Raw genomic sequence first — 20,224 nt, 5'->3', positions numbered from 1 at the left:
GCCGGGCCAGCCACCCTGGTGGTTCAGCGTGGAGCCTCCAGCTCTTTGCTTCTAGCTCTTACCCTTCAGGCACGGGCCTTGGCCCGGCCCCCCCTCCAGTACCTCCCCACAACCCGTGTGGACTCTGTGCCCGGGTCCAGTGAGGCCCCCTGGTGTGGGACTACTTCTCTCCTTCCACCCATCATGGTTCCTTAGGTGATAAGTGGAAAACTGAGGGCGTTGGGAACACAGAGCTGAATTTGCAGTGGGGACCTGCCATCTGTCTGCGGTCCTGGGCCATCCTAATCTCTCTGAGCCTCCACGACCTATTCTGGACAAACGGAGATAAGGGGCCAGCATGAGGCTTCGCGGGGCCCGCGAGCACCTGGTGGGTCCGTGACAATTTCAGCTCCCCTTCCCTGCCGTGCACTCATTTTGGCCCCCCGGAGACCCCAGCCGCCACCCTCCTGGCCCTGTTCCTATTACGTCTGCCTAGAGGGAGCCCTGAATTGGGGACACAATCTCCGTGGTAACAAGGAGACTAATAATAGGATTTTCAAGCCCAGAGTACCTCACTGAGGCTTTCTTTTTGATGCGGTAAAAGTTACCGAAAGAACACAGAAACAAAGGCTGATTTGAAAGGAACGTCAACACATGTCTGAGGAGCTTTAGGTGGTCGCCAGAGGACTTGAGAATTCTCCTGCTGGCAGGACTTTCTTTCCTAGAGCTCACAAGCACACCGATGGAGTGCAGTGGTGGCATTTGTGATGACCTTTGCTCCCCGGTGTCCCTCCTGTAATTAGTTATACGGCCAAAGGGAAATGACCTGGGTAGGCCCTCACGTAATAATAGGAACCCTTTAAAGACACAGCATTCTCGCTAGCTGGTGGCAAAGGAGGAAGTCAGAGACATTCCAGCTGAAGGACCCACTTGTAGATACTACCACTGGCCTGAATGTAGCACTGCACCTCAGGAACACAGGCCCTTCTAGAAGCTGAGCAGCCACAAGGAAACCATCAGAGACTCTTAGGTCCTTAGCTCCAAAGCTCTGAGCTCAGCCAGCAACCCTGTGAACGTGAGGAACACCTTCTTCCCCAGAGTGGCTTTGCGAACCCCTGAGCAGAGACCCAGGGGAGCCCATCGGAATTCTGACCCAGGGCACTGAAGGACAGTGCATGGGTGTTGGGTTCGGCTGCTCTGTTCATGGTAGTTTGTTAGGGCAGGAATAGAAAACGGACACAGCCTTTCACTGGGGACGGGCGGGGACTGTAGTCGACTGGAGATAGACGTACCATCCAACTTTGGAAGGCACTATTTCTCTCCAGCTGGTTGTTGTCATGCAGTAGGCTCTTGGGGAAAGAAACCCAATGTTTCTGGATCTTTCTGTTGTTTAAGAGAGGCCAAAAACTTGAGCTGTGTGAAATACCCTAATTCAAAACACAAACACACACACACATCACTGGCTGAGGTCTCTGACTATGATGCCTTCACTGGAGATTTTGTCTTCAATGGAGAGTTCCCTCCTTTTTGGTTTGTTTGAGTAGTTGCCCTACAAGGTTTTTTTGGTTTTTTTTTTTTTTTTTTAATATTGTATTTATTTGACACACAGAAAGAGAGAGCATAAGCAAGGGGAGCTGTAGAGAGAGAGAAAAGGTCAGGCTCCCTCCCGACTAGGGAGCCAGACCATCATGGGGCTTTATCCCAGGACCCTGGGTTCGTGACCAGAGCTGAAGACAGACACTTAGCTGACTGAGCCACCCAGGTGCCCCTCGTCTCTTGTCTTGCATTCTGTATGCACAGTGAGGACAGTCTATATGCACAGTGAGGATAGTCTATATTCCTCTGGAAAGCATTGACTCAGAAATCAATAATTTGGTACTGAGGTCTTGGAGAGGACTGTAGAGGGGCTTTGGGAGATAATGTGGGCCTTCCCCCTGCTTTGGGATATGTGATGAAAATTCACACTTACTTTGATATCCTTCTAGGTCCTCCACCATCCTGCTTGATGCGTGGGTAAGGAATGGAATTATAGTGCAATCCAGTCGACTCACCAAGCCCAATCACTTACAGTTTGAGTAGCTCAGTCTCTTCGTGATGACTCTGGTGACCCAGCTCAGCATTCTGCCCCGTGTCCTCATCCCCTGCAGGACGTGGCTGTGCCCCTGCATCAGGTGGTATCCTATGAATTCTGGCTTGTTCGGGTGTGGAAGAGTGGTGCAGGCTTCAGAGGGGCAGTTCCGGGCAGCTCCCCAGAACCATGCGCACTGAGAGGTAATGGGTGTCCTTAGGCTTCTTGGGACCAGCACAGTAGGCCTCCACTGGTGACCCCACAGCCTGGCTGTTTTCCTCTGTCCTCAGGTCTCTGACCATTGCAGCCACTACCACAGCCCCAGGCCTCTGAACTCCCATGGGGGGGTCTGTGTGTGTCACCCACAGGCAGGTAAGGGCCACCTCAGGCCCACCTCCCAGGAGGCCTGCCACCAGCCTAGAGGGTGTCTGACTTCTGCCCCCCTCACTGCTGTCTCGCTGGGTTAAGAATGGCAGCTTTTCTCTCCTGGGGAATGCCCGGGCTGGAAGGGGCTGGCGAGTGACTTCCCAACACCATGTTCACTCTCAACACGTACAGGCTGAGAGGGACGCAGATGTGTAGGATTGACCAATAAATGAAACGTGTTTCGGGAGCACAGTCCCTGCTCTGGATGTCCCCGCTGTTATGGGCTCATTGACTAGATGACGGAGTCCACATGGAACAGTCTGAGAGAATCCAACTCCTGGTTGAGATTTCATTGCAAAAGGAGGCTTTAGACAACAGTCCTGAGTGGCGGTGGTTGGGCGGGAGGGACCCATAGAAAGCACTGGTATGATAGAAGCTGGCCTTGAGGGGCCAGTTGGATATAGAAATGCACTTGGACAGTTAGATCTCAAGTCTCATCCGTATTAGCTGTGCTGATTTCCTTTCTCTGGTCCATTCATCTCTTTCAGAGCCCACCAGTGGTATTAGGGGCCTTGACAGCGGTGGAGGGGTGGGGATGGGAACCGAAGGAGAGTCTCCCTTGACGCATTTCCATGTCAGGTTTGGAATTAGAATGGAAACTTAATTGTGGTGCTCTGGGGCTTTTGGCTGTCATCCAGGAGGCCAGTGGGCACCCTCCCCCCAGCGCCCTGGTGTTTGCACGGTTCTCCCTGGAGCCCTCCTTCAGGTACTGTGTGTTACAGGCGCTTGTTGCCTGGTGGCATTGGGAGAACGCGTTGGGGAGGTGGATGTCACCTCTGGGTATGGCATACAGTTCAGAGAGGAGAACCACCGAGTCAGACTTAGGACAGGAGTGTTCAGAAGGCAGTAAGAGTGTAAAAGGAAAGGCCAGGTTTTCTCTGAGGCCCAGCAATCGGAGTTCAAATCCCAGCTCTCCCGGTCACTGACTTGCAGAAATGTGGGCAAGTTGTTACCCCTCTTCAAGGCTCAGTTTCCACATCTGCAAGATGGGGACGATATTAGTACCTGCCTCCTGAGGTTGGGTACCCTACAAAAATGGAAGGATGTGGAAAATGCTTAGCCTCTTCTGACATAAGTACTCAGTAGCTTATTGTGGTTAGTATTTGAAAGTATGTCTTTGAGGCACCTGGTGGCTCAGTCAGTTAAGCGACCCTTGGTTTCTGCTCAGGTCATGATCTCAGGGTTGTGAGATCGAGCCCTGGGTCCAGCTCTGCACTCAGTGGGGAGTCTGCCTGAGATTCTCTCCCTCAACCCCTCCCTCCACTCATGCTTTCTCTCTTTCTCTTTCTCTCTCTCAAACCAAAAAAAAAAAAAGAGAGAGATTTAAAGTATGTCATTGTTATTATAAACAGATCAGATCAGTAGTTTGAGTTGGGAAATTGCTTCCCAATCCTCATGAGGATTGACGATGAGAGGTTTCTCCAAAGGGGCTCTCCTCCCAATTTATATGGAAGAAGGGCCAGAGGGCACAGAGTGGGGTTTAGACAGGTCATCCCTGCTGGTGCTGAAAGAAACATTCTCAGCTTTAAAAAAGCACATGTGTATGGGGGATGGGCAGGAGGTTGGAGAGGGAGACCGTGCCAATCCCTAGGGAATAAAGGGAAGGATGAGCAGGAGCTGAGACAGGGCTGGACTAAATTAGGCAGGTTGCAGGGAGTGAGTGAAACCCACGGGAGAGGGGAAGGAATGGTTACGGGTGGCCCAGTGTGCTCGGGTACTTAGTTCCGCTAAAACCCGACATTTGTCTGTACTCTGCCTTCCTTTTTGCTTTCCCTCTGCTGCATTTCTGCTGGATCTCCTGTTGATCATAACATCTTTTTTTTTTTTTTTTTAAGATTTTATTTATTTATTTTACAGACAGAGATCACAAGTAGGCAGAGAGGCAGGCAGAGGGAGAGGAAGGGAAGCAGGCTCCCTGCGGAGCAGAGAGCCCCATGCAGGGCTCGATCCCAGGACCCTGAGATCATGACTGAGCCTAATGAATCTCTCAGAAAATTAAACATCAGGGTACACACACACAATTTCCAAATTTAATGGTTTCTCAGATCCTAGGTTCAACACTCTTGTTTTCAACCACTTTCTAAATGCGACCCGAAGCTTCTGAATATTCATTTGGTAAACTCTTTTTTTAAAAAATTTATTTGAGAAAGTGTATGTGTGCAAGTTGGGGGAGGGGGACTCTGAAGGACAGAGAGAGAAGCAAATTCAGTACTGAGCAGGGAGCCTGACACGGGGCTTGATTTTACGACCCCATGATCATAGCTTGAGCTGAAATCTAATGTCAGGGGCTTAACTGATCGAATCACCCGGGTGTCCCTCAGGTAAACTCTTACACATACCTCAGAACCTTGCTCAAATGTCACCTCTCTAGCAGTGCTTTCTACCACTCCCAGATCAGTCGGGCAGCCCTTCTTCCTGCTCTCACTGCTTATCCCTCTGTTAGATCCTGTAATCTATAATATACTGTAATCCCTCATTTCTGGTTGGTCTTTTTTACTAGACTGAGAGCTCTATTGGTGTATCTTACCCATTTTTCAGTCCCAGTGCCTAGCACAGAAATGTTGACACAGTGGAGTATATATGAAAATAATGAGTTCCCTGCCTGAATGGCAGAGAAATCTTCTCTACCTTCTGTGAATGACAGGAAAAACTAGGAAGCTATATCTGATGGGACTTCTTGTGGGAATTCTGCCAATCTGCCAGAACAGCTGGGAGCCCGCCGGTAGGACCAGCAGCCATGTGGGCTTTCAGAAGATAAGGAGCTGTCAACACAAGTGGAATAATTGGGAGGAACTGGTGGGAAAGTAACATTGGCCTCATAGATTTCCACCATCGATTAGATAAAGGAGTGTGTAATTGGCAATGTGCTGGCAGGGAGGCGGGCTTTGAAGTTTCAGCTGATTATGCTGGGGGATGGCTCTGGTCTCTGGGTGGCCAGGTGGCAGCTGTACCCCAGGTGTCCAGGGGATAACCTACTTGATCAAGGGCAGGAAAGGGCAGCTGTTCTTTGGGACAGCAGACAGCACAGCTCTTTCCCTCAAGGTGTCAGCGGGAAGTCCTTTGTCCCTGTTCCTTCGGGGATCATCTGGAGGGAGTATCAGCCCTTTGCAAAAGCTCTGGTCTCTGGAAAGAGATTCGGGCGCGTACCCAGCCCTAGCTAGGAGACCTTGAGCTTAGGGGATGGGAGGCGCAGGGACCTGAAGGTGACTTAGGGTCTGCCAGTGGGAAACTATGGGCAGCACTGACCCCTCATTACAGAGAACAGAGTCTGTAGGCTGTGGAGGGAGCCAATTTCCCATTTCCCCATGAGAGCTCTCGGGAGGGCAGTAAAGCTCCTTCTGGAATTCTTTCATTTTAAAAGCTTCTGACAAAGAGCAGCCTTGCACGGGGCGCTTTCACCCTCCAGAATTTTCCCATTGATCTCATTTTCTCCCCTGCATCAGCTCCGTGATAGGGGTGAGAAGGTCTTAGTCCCACCATTTTAGAGACAAGGCAGCTCTCACTTGATTTGCTGACTAGGGGTTCTCAATTGAAAAATGAAGTTTGTTCCAGCCCAAAGGTGCTGTAAGGGGCAGGCAACATTCTCCCCTCTTCCCTTCTAAGTTTCTTCGTTGGCGCTAAAAATTAAATGGACGTAAGACAGAGTAACAGGAGAAAAGCAGATTTCTTGCATACGGGAGCCCCTATAGAAACATGAGACCCCCTGGCACACAGGTCGTTGAGGGTTATAGATCATAACCGAGCTAAGGAGAGGGCACAGGGTCTGGGGCTTCGAGGGGGAGGACGAAGCTATTTCACGGGAAGATGAAAGAGGACAAATGTTTGATAAAGCAGTGTTTGCCAGGGCCACGCAGATAAGTCTTTCTGCTATAAAAAGTTATCTCTGGCAATAGCTCTCTCTTCCTGGTACAGCCCCTCTAGCTAAATTCTTTCAGGCAGTTAAGGGGGAGGTAAAATCTCTTCTTGAGTCTGATTGTCTTCAGTCTTGAAATAATCCACATGCCAAAGTGGTACATTCTGGGGGCGGGGGGGCGTATTAGGCTCCTCCCAATCCCCAAAAGACCAGCTTTGACCTTTTGTCTTCATGCAAAAAGAGAGGTGGTCTGTCGTGGAGGCGGGCTGTGAAGACTTTCTCACATGCCAGGCCAGCCCCGATGTGTTCTCTGCCACCCACCCAGAGTCACAGTGCTCTCTGCCTTGACGGATGTGGCAGGATTCCAAGGCATCCATTTCTGGGTGCAGGGGCAGATCCCTCGGGGGAGAGAGCTAAGCACGGGGTGATGCTGTAATGGCTCAGATCACTTCCCGGGGCAGGGGGGGTGGGGAGCAGCGCCAGGGTGACCGCTTCCACTGCAGCCCCAAATGCCCGGCAAGATCCCGCTTTTCCCCTGCACCATCGTGAACACCGTTGGGTCGAACCGAAACCCTCTGGAGCTTGGGAAGCATTTTGGGGCTTGGCAAAACATACAACACTCTTTCTTCCCCAGCCACGTAGCATTCTTTTCTGCTTTTCATTCTCCACGGTCCGTGTATTAAGAGTGAAATTGAAGCTGTCTGTTTCAAGTCCTCAATTATCTTGATCCCCCCAAGGAAGGGTTTTCTTAAGAGGGTTGGGGGCGCCAGAGCTGTGGATCTTTTGCCTTAGAAGGAGGACACCACCGCTTGCCGCAAGAGAGTATCAACTCCTAAGGGAGCATGTTTGGTCTTTGGGTAAAGTCCTCCCAGGAGTGAGAACACACACTGTCTCCTCTCAGGGTCTGCAGAGCGGAGATCAGGGTCCTGCTCTCCCCTCGTGGTTTCCCATTAGCAATCGGTCATGGCTGTTTGGGGGCAGGCAGGGCTCTCCTAGGGTTCTCTCCCTGAGAAACAGAGGCTTTCAGCTCTTGTCGCCCCGAGGTATCTATTTACCTTCCGTAGGGGAGGAGTGCAGGATTTGGTCCCCACTTGTTAATTTCTTTTCAGCACAAGACAGAGAAAGGCTGTTCTCTAAAGAGCCTATTCTAGCCCTTTCCCAGGGGGTAGCAAGAAAAGCACTGTGCTAAGACACCTGAAAATCACAAAGACACCGAAGAGCCTGGTATTTTCTGGACAGCCCGACTGAAGCCCAGGCTGGCAGAGGCAATTTGGAAAGCAGGTACTGAACTGCTTTCTTTGGAAGAAATCCCAGCCTATGTTCCGTGGCACCTAACGCACCCGGGATTGTTGGGTGTGTGAACCCTATACCCAGACGATCTAAGTTCCCTTTACACTGCTTGTGGTGTTAGGTGAGGGAATGCTCTGTGCCACACTCATGTACTCACACACACACACACACACACACACTCTTTCTCTCTCTCTCTCATACTGTGATGACTAGAAGTCTACAACCTGAACTGAATTCCTTTAAGCACAGACTTTCCACTATAAGATGAATAAGGTCTGTGGATCATATATAAACACGGTGTTTACAGCTGATAACATTGTATCATGTAATTGAAATCTGCTAAAAGGGTAGAACCTAAACGTTCTCTGACACACAAAAAAAGTAAGAGAGGTTAATTAAACAGAGGGTGGAAATAACTTCACAATGCATAACTACATCAGATAGCCACAGTGTACACCTTAAGTATCTTTCAACTTCAGTGGCACCTGCATGGCTCAGTGGGTTAAGTGCCCAACTTTTGGTTTCAGCTCAGGTCATGATCTCAGGGTTGTGGGATCGAGCCCCAGGTCAGGCTCTGTGCTCAGTAGGGAGTCTGCTTGAGATTCTCTCTCTCCCTCGGGCCCCTGCCTTCATAAAATAAATAAGTAAAATCCTTTTTAAAAATAAAGATCTTACAATATGCCAATTATACCTCAGTAAAACTGAAATAAAACAAAAATCAGAAAAAACAAATAAGCAAACAATAAAAAAAAAATAAAAGAATTCTATTTCTTTAGCCGAAGCCCTTTGTTCTTGTCTTGTTAAGGACTTTGGAGCTTCAGGTTCTGGGCATTTTGGTGGGGAGAAGCTGGGAAAGAGGACCTGAGGATGTTGGGGAGCTCCAGAGGGTGCTTAGTAGAAGCCCCACCAAGGGGAAGGGTTAAGGTAAGAGTGTCCAGAACAGAGAGAAAAGGAATTTGCTCCACAAATCAGTGAAGGGTCTGTTAGCTCTGCATTTTGGGTTTCTTTTAAGACTGGAAGTGTTATCTCACTTTTAACAGTTTGTCATAAAGCCTTCAAGAAATTACTGTATGGGGCGCCTGACTCACTTGGTAGAACATGGGACTCTTGATCTGGAGGTTGTGGGTTCGAGCCCCATGTTGGGCACAGAGCCTACTTAAAAAATAAAAATACATACATACATACTTTAAAAAGAAGTTACTGTACAGTTTATGATGGAGAGGCCTGCTCCTTGGAACCTGAGGGAACTGAACCCGGGCTTGGGGTATGGGTATCGTTTTGTGTGTATGTTTGAATTGCATCTTCTGAAGAGAGTCCATAGCTTTGAAGTCCTGAGGAATTGGAACCAGAAGACATAGCAATGTAGCCTGAGCCTCCGAAGCATTCACAACTGAGGGTCAGCGGAGCTCTCACCAGCCTACTGGGGCAGGGGGTGCTGGGACAGGTCCGCTGGCTCTCGCACCTGCCTGCCACTCTAGACCTTGGAGGGCCCTCAGCCATCACGTCGGCACCATCCTTCAAAGGTCTTCATGTCTCCTTCAGGTTTAAGACAGGAAAGCTACGGTGCACCTGGGGTGGCTCTGTCAGTTGAGCATCTGACTTCAACTGGAATCATGAACTTGGGGTCCTGGGATCGAGCCCCCCTTCAGGCTCCCCGCTTGGTGCAGTGTCTGCTTGTCCCTGGCCCTCGGCCCCTCCCTCCAACTCATGCATGCTCTCTCTCCCTCTCGAATAAATAAATACAGTCTCTAAAAGAAAAAAGAAAAGCGAACATTTTTTCTGACCGTAAAAGGAGAAACTTAGAAAATACAGAAAAGCCTAGTGAAGAAAACACAAATCAATCATAATCCTACGAATGAATTAACAATTGTAAACATTTTGAGGTGTTCCCTTCCAGATTTTCTCTTCTTTTGTATGTTTAAGAGACAGTACAGATCATAGTATGTCTATGAATAGAGCTCCTTTTCACGGAACATGACATCATAATCCTCTCGCCTACCATCAGAAAGTCTCCATTAGCATCACGTTCAGTGGCTCCACAATTATCCCATTATGCGGCTTCCTTACCATTCTTCTGTCATTGGGCATTTGCATTGTTCCAAGCTTTTTGCTTTAATAAATAATTCAGTGAGAAGCCTCTTCGGGCAGCAAGCCGTGCTTACATTTTAGCTTCTTTCTTTCTGGTAGATTCCTAGAGGTCTCCTTTGTGCTTTGTAGGTATGGCAAGTCGAGACGTTGCTGACACCCCTCTGGGAAGTGTGGCTATTGCTAAAGACTGTGGGCTGTGAGGTGGGGCGAAGCCACGACGTCCACTGGGTACCGTGGGCACAGCGGAGGCTTAAGAAATGAGAGCCAGGCTTTGTCTTTGAGGACTTCATCGTGTAGCGTGAAGCCACAACATATTTAAATAGCCTAACGGAAGATAGACTTTATCTCAGGACGTCGGCGGAGCCATGCGTGAGTTTCAGAAGGGGAGAGGCGTTTTTGTGTCTGTTCGTAGTGTATTTTCTGGAGAAGGAGTTTTCCACAGAATTGTTTCATCTATGCTGCTGCAAGAAATTACCCATTTAGTGATTGATGGCTTTGGGTGTGTGGATGGGAAGTCAATTAATTTCCCCTATTTTTTCTTTGGCTATTTTATGGGGTTTTTTTAATGATAGAAAAAAGGCACATGGGTGGCTCAGTCAGCTAAGTCTCACACTTCAGGCTCAGGTCTGATCTCAGGGTCCTGGGATCGAGCCCTGTGTCAGGCTCCCTGCTCAGCGGGGAATGTGCTTGTCCTTCCCCCGACCCCTGCCACCCACGCTTTTGCTCTCTCTCTCTCTCTCAAATAAAAAAATAAAATAAAAAATTGGGAGTATAATAGAAAAATAAGAAACTTTTACTCATGTGCCACTAAGATGACAGAGTGTACTAAGAAGATGACAGGCAGGGTCCTGGTTTGGGGGTACCTTGAGGTAGGGTATAGGAGAGGCCACAGGCCATACCCAGCAGGTGCGAGGCATACTTTGGCAGCATTAGTCACCTGTCCCTGCAATGACCTACCAATCCGTTTACATGTAAATTTGCTCCTGCCAGTGTGAGCTGCTGTTACATGAGCCTAATGCCTTCGGGATCGTGTTATCAGAACACTGTGTTTCGCAAGCTCGTGGCACATTTGGTAACATAAACCAAAGCTTCCTCGTCCCTCTCCCAGAGCCTTAGTCCTCAGCTTGTTGCTAAGAGTTAAAGGAGCTTCTTACTGATCGTTCATGGTCACCAGAAAAACCAGCCAGCTCTGCCAACGTGGAAAAGGCAAGGAGATGTGGTCATCGTGTGGCTTCCGGGCCTTTCATTCAGGGCCGGAATTAAATGTGTGTGTGGAAATTGACAACCATCAATCGTATTTATTTTCTACAATCTGTTCTGGCCACGTCTATTGTTTGGCTAGTTCTTCCACCACGGGGGCAGACCGTGGCCTTGTCCACGCACTTCCCCTGGACAGACACCCACAGTTCCCACAGTTGCAGGACCCCCACAGAACCTGATGTCAGCTTAGCTTGTTGTGAGATTTCCTGGGTTGTCTCAAGTTGAATGCCCATAGTCAGGACAACTGGGATAGGAGTGCGTGTCTCATTGCTCTGTCTCCCTGGGTATCTCCCCCATCAGTGGCCGGAGTGGACAGGTCCCCAGTAGAGGGTCCAAGTGCTAAACGTGACTCGACAAGAGAGACCAGCCACAGGCAGGGACACGTGGCCTGACTCAGAAGCTCTCCAAGTATTTCCACCTAGCAACCATTAATCTGACTTACTAACAAAATCTGTGTAATCTGACTTACTAACAAAGTCGGTGTAATTCTATTATTATTAATATTATCATTATTATTAAGTTCCACTTGGCTGTCTCTACAGGTTTGGCTGAGTTGTTTTTCTTCCCTCACTCTTGGCTTCTACAGAATAAATCCCTCTCTCATTGCCTGTCACTCTTCTTTCCTTTGATCCTTTGTTTTCTTCAGGCCCAGAATCACTTAGTCTCCCAAAGGGCTTGAATCTACCTGTAATTTATGCACCCAGTACAGTCATCACATAAGCCTAATTGTTATTTGGCTTCAGCTGCATTGGGCAAAAGCACCAAACCCCACCATGAGCCAGATGGAGGTCTTGGAGGAACCAGCCGCTGCCCACCCCTCAGAAACAGGGGATACCCACTCTTCCCTAAGAGTGTGAAAACAGTAAACAGAAGTATCTCCGACCACTGCCAGCCCTAATCCATAATGCAAAATAAACAAGCAGGATAATACTTAAAATATAATCCTTTGTTTGTGGTTGTAGGGGAGAGAGCTAAAAGCTCAGACCTCGGAGGATATCATTAAGAAATTCTTCCTCGTATTTAACCAGACTGGCCTTGGCTATGACTTACACTTGCCTATTCTGGTTCTATCCAGACAGAGACACTCTTCTCTTCCCTATATATGACATTTCTAATAGTACATTTTTAATACGTTATGTTTTACATATAAAATGAAGCTATAAAACATCTCATATGGAAGATAATTTTTAACAAAACATTTTATATGTAAAAGGATGATTTGTGGGGGTGCCCAGGTGGCTCAGTGGGTTAAAGTCTCTGCCTTCAGCTCCGGTCATGGTCCCAGGATCTTGAGATCGAGCCCCACATCGGGCTTTCTGCACAGCGGGGAGTCTGCTTCCTCCTCTGCCTGCCTCTCTGCCTACTTGTGATCTCTGTCTGTCAAATAAATAAATAAAATCTTAAAAAAAAAAGATGATATTGTATACCTCGATAGAACTTACATTTTATATTTAAATTTTAAATTATCAGTATTTTACAAGTAAAATATACTCGTGTATGAAATGTTATAGACTTATAGACATGAAACATGAACCGAAGCGTTTTCTGTTATATACTGCCAAACATTTAAAAACCTCTCCAAAATACAGGCCCTTTAAATATATTACAGTGAGTCAGTATTTAGATCCGTGGTTTCATGCTAAAGTCATTCCACTGAAATATGAAGATAATTATGTATAGGTTGTATTATAAATGTAATATAGATGGTGTAACTTTTGCCTAAGTAACCGGTGCCACAAGATAGTCTGGGTCGTAAGGGGGACCCTCGCATCGGGCCTGGTCTACCCCGAGGATTAGCGCCCGTGGTCCGCCGCGCCCCCTCCCGCTGTGCATGCTACGCCCCATCCTGCTGCGCACCCCGCGCCCCCTCCCGCTGCGCACCCCGCGCCCCCTCCCGCTGCGCACCTGCACGCTCACGGCCTGTCTTCTCCCCCCGCCCGCAGGCATCGGCAAGAACGTCATCTGCGACCGCACGGCCACGCCGCTGGACGCCTTCCGCATGATGTCGGCCGCGCACTACTACCCCAAGCTCATGAGCATCATGGGCAACGTGCTGCGCTTCCTGCCGGCCTTCGTGCGCATGAAGCAGCTCATCGAGGAGGGCTACGTGGGCGAGCTGCTGGTGTGCGAGGTGCAGGTGCACAGCGGCAGCCTGCTGGGCAAGAAGTACAACTGGAGCTGCGACGACCTGATGGGCGGCGGCGGCCTGCACTCGGTGGGCACCTACATCATCGACCTGCTCACCTTCCTCACCGGCCAGAAGGCCGTCAAGGTCCACGGGCTGCTCAAGACCTTCGTGAAGCAGACCGACCACATCAAGGGCATCCGCCAGATCACCAGCGACGACTTCTGCACCTTCCAGATGGTGCTGGAGGGTGGCGTGTGCTGCACCGTCACCCTCAACTTCAACGTGCCCGGCGAGTTCAAGCAGGACGTGACCGTGGTGGGCTCAGCCGGGCGCCTGCTGGCGGCGGGCACGGACCTGTACGGGCAGCGCAACAGCGCGGCTGAGCAGGAGCTGCTGCTGCAGGACGCCACGCCCGTCAGCAACTCCCTGCTGCCCGAGAAGGCCTTCAGCGACATCCCGGCGCCCTACCTGCGCGGCACCATCAAGATGATGCAGGCCGTGCGCCAGGCCTTCCAGGACCAGGACGACCGGCGCACGTGGGACGGGCGGCCGCTCACCATGGCCGCCACCTTCGATGACTGCCTGTACGCCCTGTGCGTGGTGGACACCATCAAGCGGTCCAGCCAGACGGGCGAGTGGCAGAACATTGCCATCATGACCGAGGAGCCCGAGCTGAGCCCCGCCTACCTGATCAGCGAGGCCATGCGCCGCAGCCGGATGTCCCTGTACTGTTAGCCCAGGACTGGGGACTTAGGCGGACGCAGGTCTTGGGCGTGGAGCCCGGAGTGGGGGAAGGCAGGCGAGGGGCGCGGGCAGAGGTGGCCTCGAGGAGTGCAGGGCGGGAAGGTGGCGGGGGTCAGTGTGAGTAAGTGGCATTGAGGGGGGTGAGCCCCCAGCCCGGGTGAGGGGTACCGAAGAAGACTGCTGGCGGGCTGAGCCAATAGCGGCCAGGAGTATTCGGGGCGTGGGGTGTGGGGGCTGCTATTCCTGACATCATGCCTGCGGGGCCTTTCATAAAGGGGGAGGAGGCTTAGCAGCTTCCGTTGCCCTTGACTATGAGAAGCAGAGAGGGGGTGCTTTCCTCCTCAGCTCATCCACTCTTTCACCTTGGCTTCCTTGGCCAGCCACATGCTCCTGCCATCCAGTGGCAAGGTCAGCCCCAGCGGGCTTCCAACCCCACCCCACCCCCCAAGTCCCCATCTGTCTGCAGAAGCCTGTTAGTCTGGGGAGAAGTAGGGGTGCAGCGGGCTAATGAGAACCTTCAAATTCCAGGAAGCCACTTAAAATGTCTGGAGGAAAGAGCACTTGGAAGCAAAGCCAACAGCGATCTTGATTGATTGGTGTTGCTCATAGGAAGCAGAAGGGAGTGTCTTCCTCATTGGTTCATTGCCCTTGGCCTGGCCTGAGATGGGGTAAGGGAGGGCCAGGAACAGCAAGTGAGCCCGAAGGAGAGCACCAGAGCACTCAGGGCCTGGAGACAGAGGAGGCAGAGAATACAATAGCTCTGTGGGTTTGTCAACAATTAGAAAATTGCAAGGAGCCACTTATACCGCCACTTTGGCTGCGGTGGAACTGAGTGTAAGGGGATATGCTACTGAAATGTCCTTCCACCGGGCTCTCCGGCAGGGTCAAAGGCACGGCAGGAGTGGGTTTGACCACAGATTCCCATCCTGGGGCCTCCGGGGTTGCAGTGGGTTCATCCAGCTTTGTGGATTCAAAAGGGAAGACTTCAGTTCCATGCAGATAATAATCTTCTTCCCTGGGTTGGGGGAGTGGGGAAAGCCAAGGCTGTTTGCCTTAGCTTTGACCTTGGCTTTCAAGATGCTGACACATGCAAGTTTTTGAATTGGTATTAAAAAAAGACCAACCAGGCACATAATGCTCAGTGTTTCTAAAACGGGGTTTTAGAGCCCTCAGGGGTGTATCTTCAGGTAGGACTGTGAAAGTTCATGTTGGAAAAAAAAATGTATTCTTCCTTTCCTTGGTCTCTGTTTCTCTCTCGTCTTGCTACTCTCTGCTTCCAGAGCTTTTACTGGAAATGGTAGACGGCTTGGAGTGTTCCAAAGGGAACAACTGAAGTTACACAGACATGCACATGCGCACACACACACGTGCACACATGCACCACCACCACCACCACGTGTCCCTCAAACCGTGCTTAAAAATGTAGACCTTTCTTGAAAGAAACACCGCATTTGGAAATGGGGGATTCATCTTATCTTAATTTTTCATCCCCCGTTGGACACTTGTCAGGCTTGGATGCCAAGACCATTACTTGCAAATCTACGTGGCTTTTGTTTGCAGGTCACAGAAATCCAACAGTTGTCTCTGGCACAGAGCTGAGGTGTAGACATCTCTTCAGCGGGCTGGTGGTAGAACTGGAAAGGAATTTAAGGGGCCGTGAGGACCCTTCACTCCCACCCCAGGCTCCAAGGAGGCAGAATCTGAAAATGAACAGAGTAGTTCTTTGCCCTCCTCCCAGGGTCTATACACTGTATCACCCAGCTGCCCCTGAGGGCATGTGTTGGTCATTTTCCAGCAGGAGGAGGAAGGCTTGCCTTCCTGGAAAGAGTCACCCTGCTTCCGGGGCTGACTGCAACCTGGCTGGGTTAGTCAGCTGACACTGTCTGGGGTACATGGCGGTCCCTGACATCACGACTTTGTAGCTTTTGCAGCTGTCAGTTCAAAGCTAGAGATTTAGGAGAACAGAGGAGTCCCAGTCAGAGTTTGAGCAGAAGGCCATGTGGTGGACTGTTGGAGTTCAAGTTCTCCTAAATCGCCCTCTGGATAAATTACGTTTATAGACACTGAGTGGAAAGGATTTTTTTTTTTTTTCTATCTAGCTGGAAAGGCTGTGATTAAGGACGAAGGGAGAAGAAACTAGACGACTCTATGGGTCTCATTTTCCTAAGTCGTTTCTAATGTAAGTAGAGCTATTCCAAGGTTTTCCATTTTATGTTTCTGTACTTAACCAAAAGACTCGGGAAGTTTTTTTGTGTGTTGTTTTGTTTTGTTTTCCCAAAGGCTTCTGAGTTCTGTGATAAATATTCAGTGTCTAAAACAAAAAATTCTCATTTGGGGCCAGGGTATATAGAAAGAAAATATATATTCTTTAAAAGAAGCATGAAAAATATTTTAGTAAGTACTCACATTTTATCTACTGAAATGCATGTCGTAGGTAGATGAAGGAAGGAGAGGAAGAAAAGACCGAAGTAGTTCATTTTTAAATAAGAAAATTCTCGGAAATGAATTTATGATCCTTCTTTCGTGCTCCTTTTCGCCCCTGTATTACCACTTGCAAAAGCCTTGATTGGAAGCCACAATGGGAAGCTGAGAAGTCAGGCATTCGCCTAAGCCTCCCTCCTAGCACTCTCGGGACTGGGTACCATCAGGCGGCTGTGACACAACATGGGGCCCCAGCAGCAATCCAGCCCCTTTCTGCTCTGATGATGGTGTTTCAAAGATCCCTTGTAAGGCAGGCACCATTTTAGGGTCTTCACGTTTAGTCCCTGTTGCTTGATTTGTTCCCTTCATCCCACCAGAGATGCCTCTGGTCTTGGAAATATGGGCTGACTCCACTGGCTGCCTGTGCTACTGGTTGAGAGAGGATGGGGGTCAGTGGTCCTTACCTGGTATTCACAAGTGTTTCGAATGCTCTGGGCTTGCTTGGAAAATTTGGATTCTCTTGAGTGTCCTTGAGTCCATGACCACTGTCTGCTTTTGTGTGACTTCTTCTCTCAATGGAGGGGACGGTGCCAGGTGCCACCTATGCTCCCTCCCTGCCTGGTGGCAAACACCTGTGTGTCCGCTGTATCTGAACTCTAGGGACAGTCTTGGCTGACTCTGCTCCAAGACAAGCGTCTCCCAGACTCCTTCTGCATCAGCAGAGAGCCATCCCAAGCTCGTTCTGTGCACCGTTTCTCCATCATCCCCTGTGTGCAGGGTATTTTAGCTAAATCATCTCATCGAATCCCCCCCCCAAACCCCTTGTGGTATTGGGTGTTCTCCCCACGATATGCACGAGAAAATCGAGGCTCTTATGGGAAGGGTAGTTTGCCCACAATCACACAAGCATTAAGCAGAAGTGAAGTCCCCTGGATCCAAAACTTTTCTTCTCCAAACCATGCTGCCTCCCGAGAAGAAAGGTTGGTACTTCTGTTCTCGCCAGGCAGCGAGCGCTCCTCGCTGAACAGGAGGAGGGGCTCCTCCCAGGAGACTCCGTGACTCAGGCTGAAGGTGACCTGCACAGGGCTCCCCCCCACCGACAATGGTCCACATCCCCCCTGGGGAGCAGGATGCCACCTTTGACGTTGTGCCAGAAGGATCCTTAGAGAGCTGCAAATAGAAGCAGTCGATTTTTCTTCCCCTTCGAAAATGGAACTGGCACTTTGCTTCTTTTAAAATCGACTTCCTAAGTTGATTCTGATTGGAGGTGAAGCGGCAAACCGCAGAGTTGGGACCTTTCAGGAGATCATTGGCCCGCTATTATAGGTGGCCTTGGATTTTGCTCTGGGTGGTCTAATAATAGGAAAATGTCTTCTCAGGGAGTGGGGCTTCTAGAGTTCGTTTGTGACTCTGATTTATCTGCCCATTGTATTCATACCTCTACACTCTCCACTCTCTTCCTCTTGTCTCCTAGCCCAGCTGTGGAGTTTGAGCTGGGGCATAGAGTTGGTCTCCGATGGCATTGCTTTTCTTCGGAGTGGGGGGTAGATTTAAGCATGCTGGGCAGGAAGGGGACATCCTGGGAAGGAAGCAGGCCTGGTGACATCCAAAGGGACCGCAGAGCCCCGGGTCTTCACATCCTTTATTTTATTAGAGGTTAAGTGATGGCAGAGGTCACACTGCTTCCTAGAGGTAGAACCAGGACTCGAAGCCCCACTTGGAAGTCCCACCCCACCACACACGGCACCCTCAGAGCTCTCCGATGGGGACAGGGAGGCGGAGAGGTACAGGAACCCGTCTGAGGTCCTGTGAGTCGAGATTAGGACTCAGACCTGCAAACCATATTCCCTGAGCTACTGTGGCTGAATCCTTTTTTTTTTTTTTTTTTTAAGCAACTCAGTTATGTCTTGAATATACTCAGAAACTAGCTGTTTTAAATTCCCCATTGTGACTGTCACGTGAACAGTTATCTGTAGTTTATATTCTATTTGGCAAGGATGTCTTGATGTCCCCTCTTCGGGATTTCCTGAGGCCAGCAATGCTAAGGTAGCCCCCCTGCCCTGCCCACTCCTCTCCGAGATACAGATCCAGCCCTTGGTGGTCGAGGACACGTGCTTCACCTGCTGCCTCCTTCCTTTGGCCACCAAAGCCCCGAAGTTTCCAGAGCATGACAGTGAGGAGCTCATTAAAAAGAATCTATCAGAGCCCCACATTTTAGGTTTCTTTTGGGGACAGGGAGGAGGGCAATGACAGGATAGCTGTGTGTGTCTGCAGTGTGGCATCTGTCCTGACCAGTAGACGGCACACCCACCGGGCCTACCCCAACCTAGGCAGAGAAGCGGGCCAACGGCAGTCCTCTGAGTCTCAGGGAACAACCCTGACCGAGTCAGCCTCCCAGAACCTCCCACAAGAGGAGCGTATGCCTCCTGTGCTGCTGTTTCACTGTCGTATCTGAGTGACCATATCCATTAGCTGTGGAAGGCGGTGGCCGACTGGCCTTTCTCTTCCCCGTGTCCCAGTCCCTATCTGCTGGAGCCCTTGAGAGGGCCACCGAAGTGACTAGCTCTGTTGCACCACTGAAGGGTTGCATTACTGAATAGCCTCAAATCTGTTGTATTCTTTTTTCTTTTGTTTAAACCAGCAGTGAGTAATGACAAGACCGCATCCTTTGCAACAGCTCTACGCAAAGTGCAGCATCCAAAGCTCACTTGGGCTGGTGGGGGCCGGGCCTGCAGAGTTACCCTGGCGTCCGGCTGTCTCTCTCATCCTCTGTCCCCATCTCTGCCGTCCGCTGCAGCTGCCACAAGGGCTAAGTGGTTGAATGAGCCCTATGACTTCTCCTTACAAGCGTCATGACTTACTTGTGATTCTAGTCTAATCCCAGGTTAAGCAACAAAACAAAAGCGAGTGACCTGACCAGCTCCTTTGCTCCACCCCCTCCTTCAGGCATCCAAACATATCTATACATAGGTAGTATTGTGCCCTGTGCCTTGCCCATGGGAGGGAGAAGTTTCTAGCGATTGTGGCTTTCTGTTGGCTGCCTGGTGCTTTTACAGTACTTCTACTTCTTTTTTTCTTCTTCTTTTTTTAACCAAAATTACATTTGTTTGGTTGTCATTGTTGAGTATGTATTTATTGTGTTTTACAAACATGAGTATATATATGTATGTACATGTATAAAACCAAACTTATATATAAAAAGTCAAGGCATGTATACTAGATATTTTAAAGAGTTATTTATCAAAGGAAAAAGATGTGTGTTATAAAGTAAAGAGTCTATATTTTATATATAATGTAGATAGCAAAAAAATAGCTTATAAATTATAGAAGGTTTTGGTTTTCTTTTTTTATTATTATTCAAGCAAAAAAAAAAAAAGAAAGAAAGAAAAAAAAGGACAATGAATGCAACTGTTTTTAGTGTTTCTAAGGCCAAACCTACTGTGGGACATGACCTTCCCTACTGGGCCCTTGGGCCACACAGTCTGATCTCCAGACCCAGGAGCAGATGCCTGCTGTTACCTCTGCGGTGCTCAGGGGACTGTGCTTAGTTGGCTTCATTCAGCCGGCTGACCCGTGCCACCTTGCACGTGGCCTTTTGCTGCCCTCTCCAATTTGTCTTGGTGGGATAAATAAAGATGTGAAAGTAGCAAATAAAGATGGAAGAGAAGAGACAATTCCAGCTGTTCTCCTGTTTCTTAGACCCAGGGGCTGTAGCTCATGGGTTTGGTACCTGGCTAATCTGTGGGATCCAAAGCAAGAATGTGTCTGGGAATGATGAGACATCTGGTGTGTGTGTGTATGTGTGTGTGTGTGTTGGGGGAGGCATTTCACGTGTCAGCATCCACGAAGCTGAACAGTGGGAATCCACAGTCCTGCAGCTTCACCGAACTTTAGAAGAACCGGACTTCTTTAGAACAATCTGGTTCAAAACCTCACTTTGGAAAAGTGGAAATGGAGGGGAGAGGCC

General features: G+C 49.6%; 1 protein-coding gene across 3 annotated transcripts in view; it reads left to right on the top strand.

Annotated features, from left to right (window-relative positions):
• Positions 1–19,590, top strand: part of GFOD1 (Gfo/Idh/MocA-like oxidoreductase domain containing 1) — a 102,677-nt gene extending 83,087 nt beyond the window's left edge. For all 3 annotated transcript variants that reach the window (XM_059399458.1, XM_059399460.1, XM_059399459.1), the window contains exon 2: positions 12,908–19,590. In XM_059399458.1, coding sequence (XP_059255441.1) covers positions 12,908–13,827 — 920 coding nt within the window. In that variant the 3' untranslated portion in view covers positions 13,828–19,590. The remainder of the gene's footprint in view (positions 1–12,907) is intronic.
• The last annotated feature ends 634 nt before the right edge of the window (positions 19,591–20,224 follow it).

The sequence above is a fragment of the Mustela nigripes genome, chromosome 5 (genome assembly GCF_022355385.1).
Source record: "Mustela nigripes isolate SB6536 chromosome 5, MUSNIG.SB6536, whole genome shotgun sequence".
Lineage (NCBI taxonomy): Eukaryota > Metazoa > Chordata > Mammalia > Carnivora > Mustelidae > Mustela > Mustela nigripes.
This window is presented reverse-complemented; position numbering and strand designations above follow the sequence as displayed.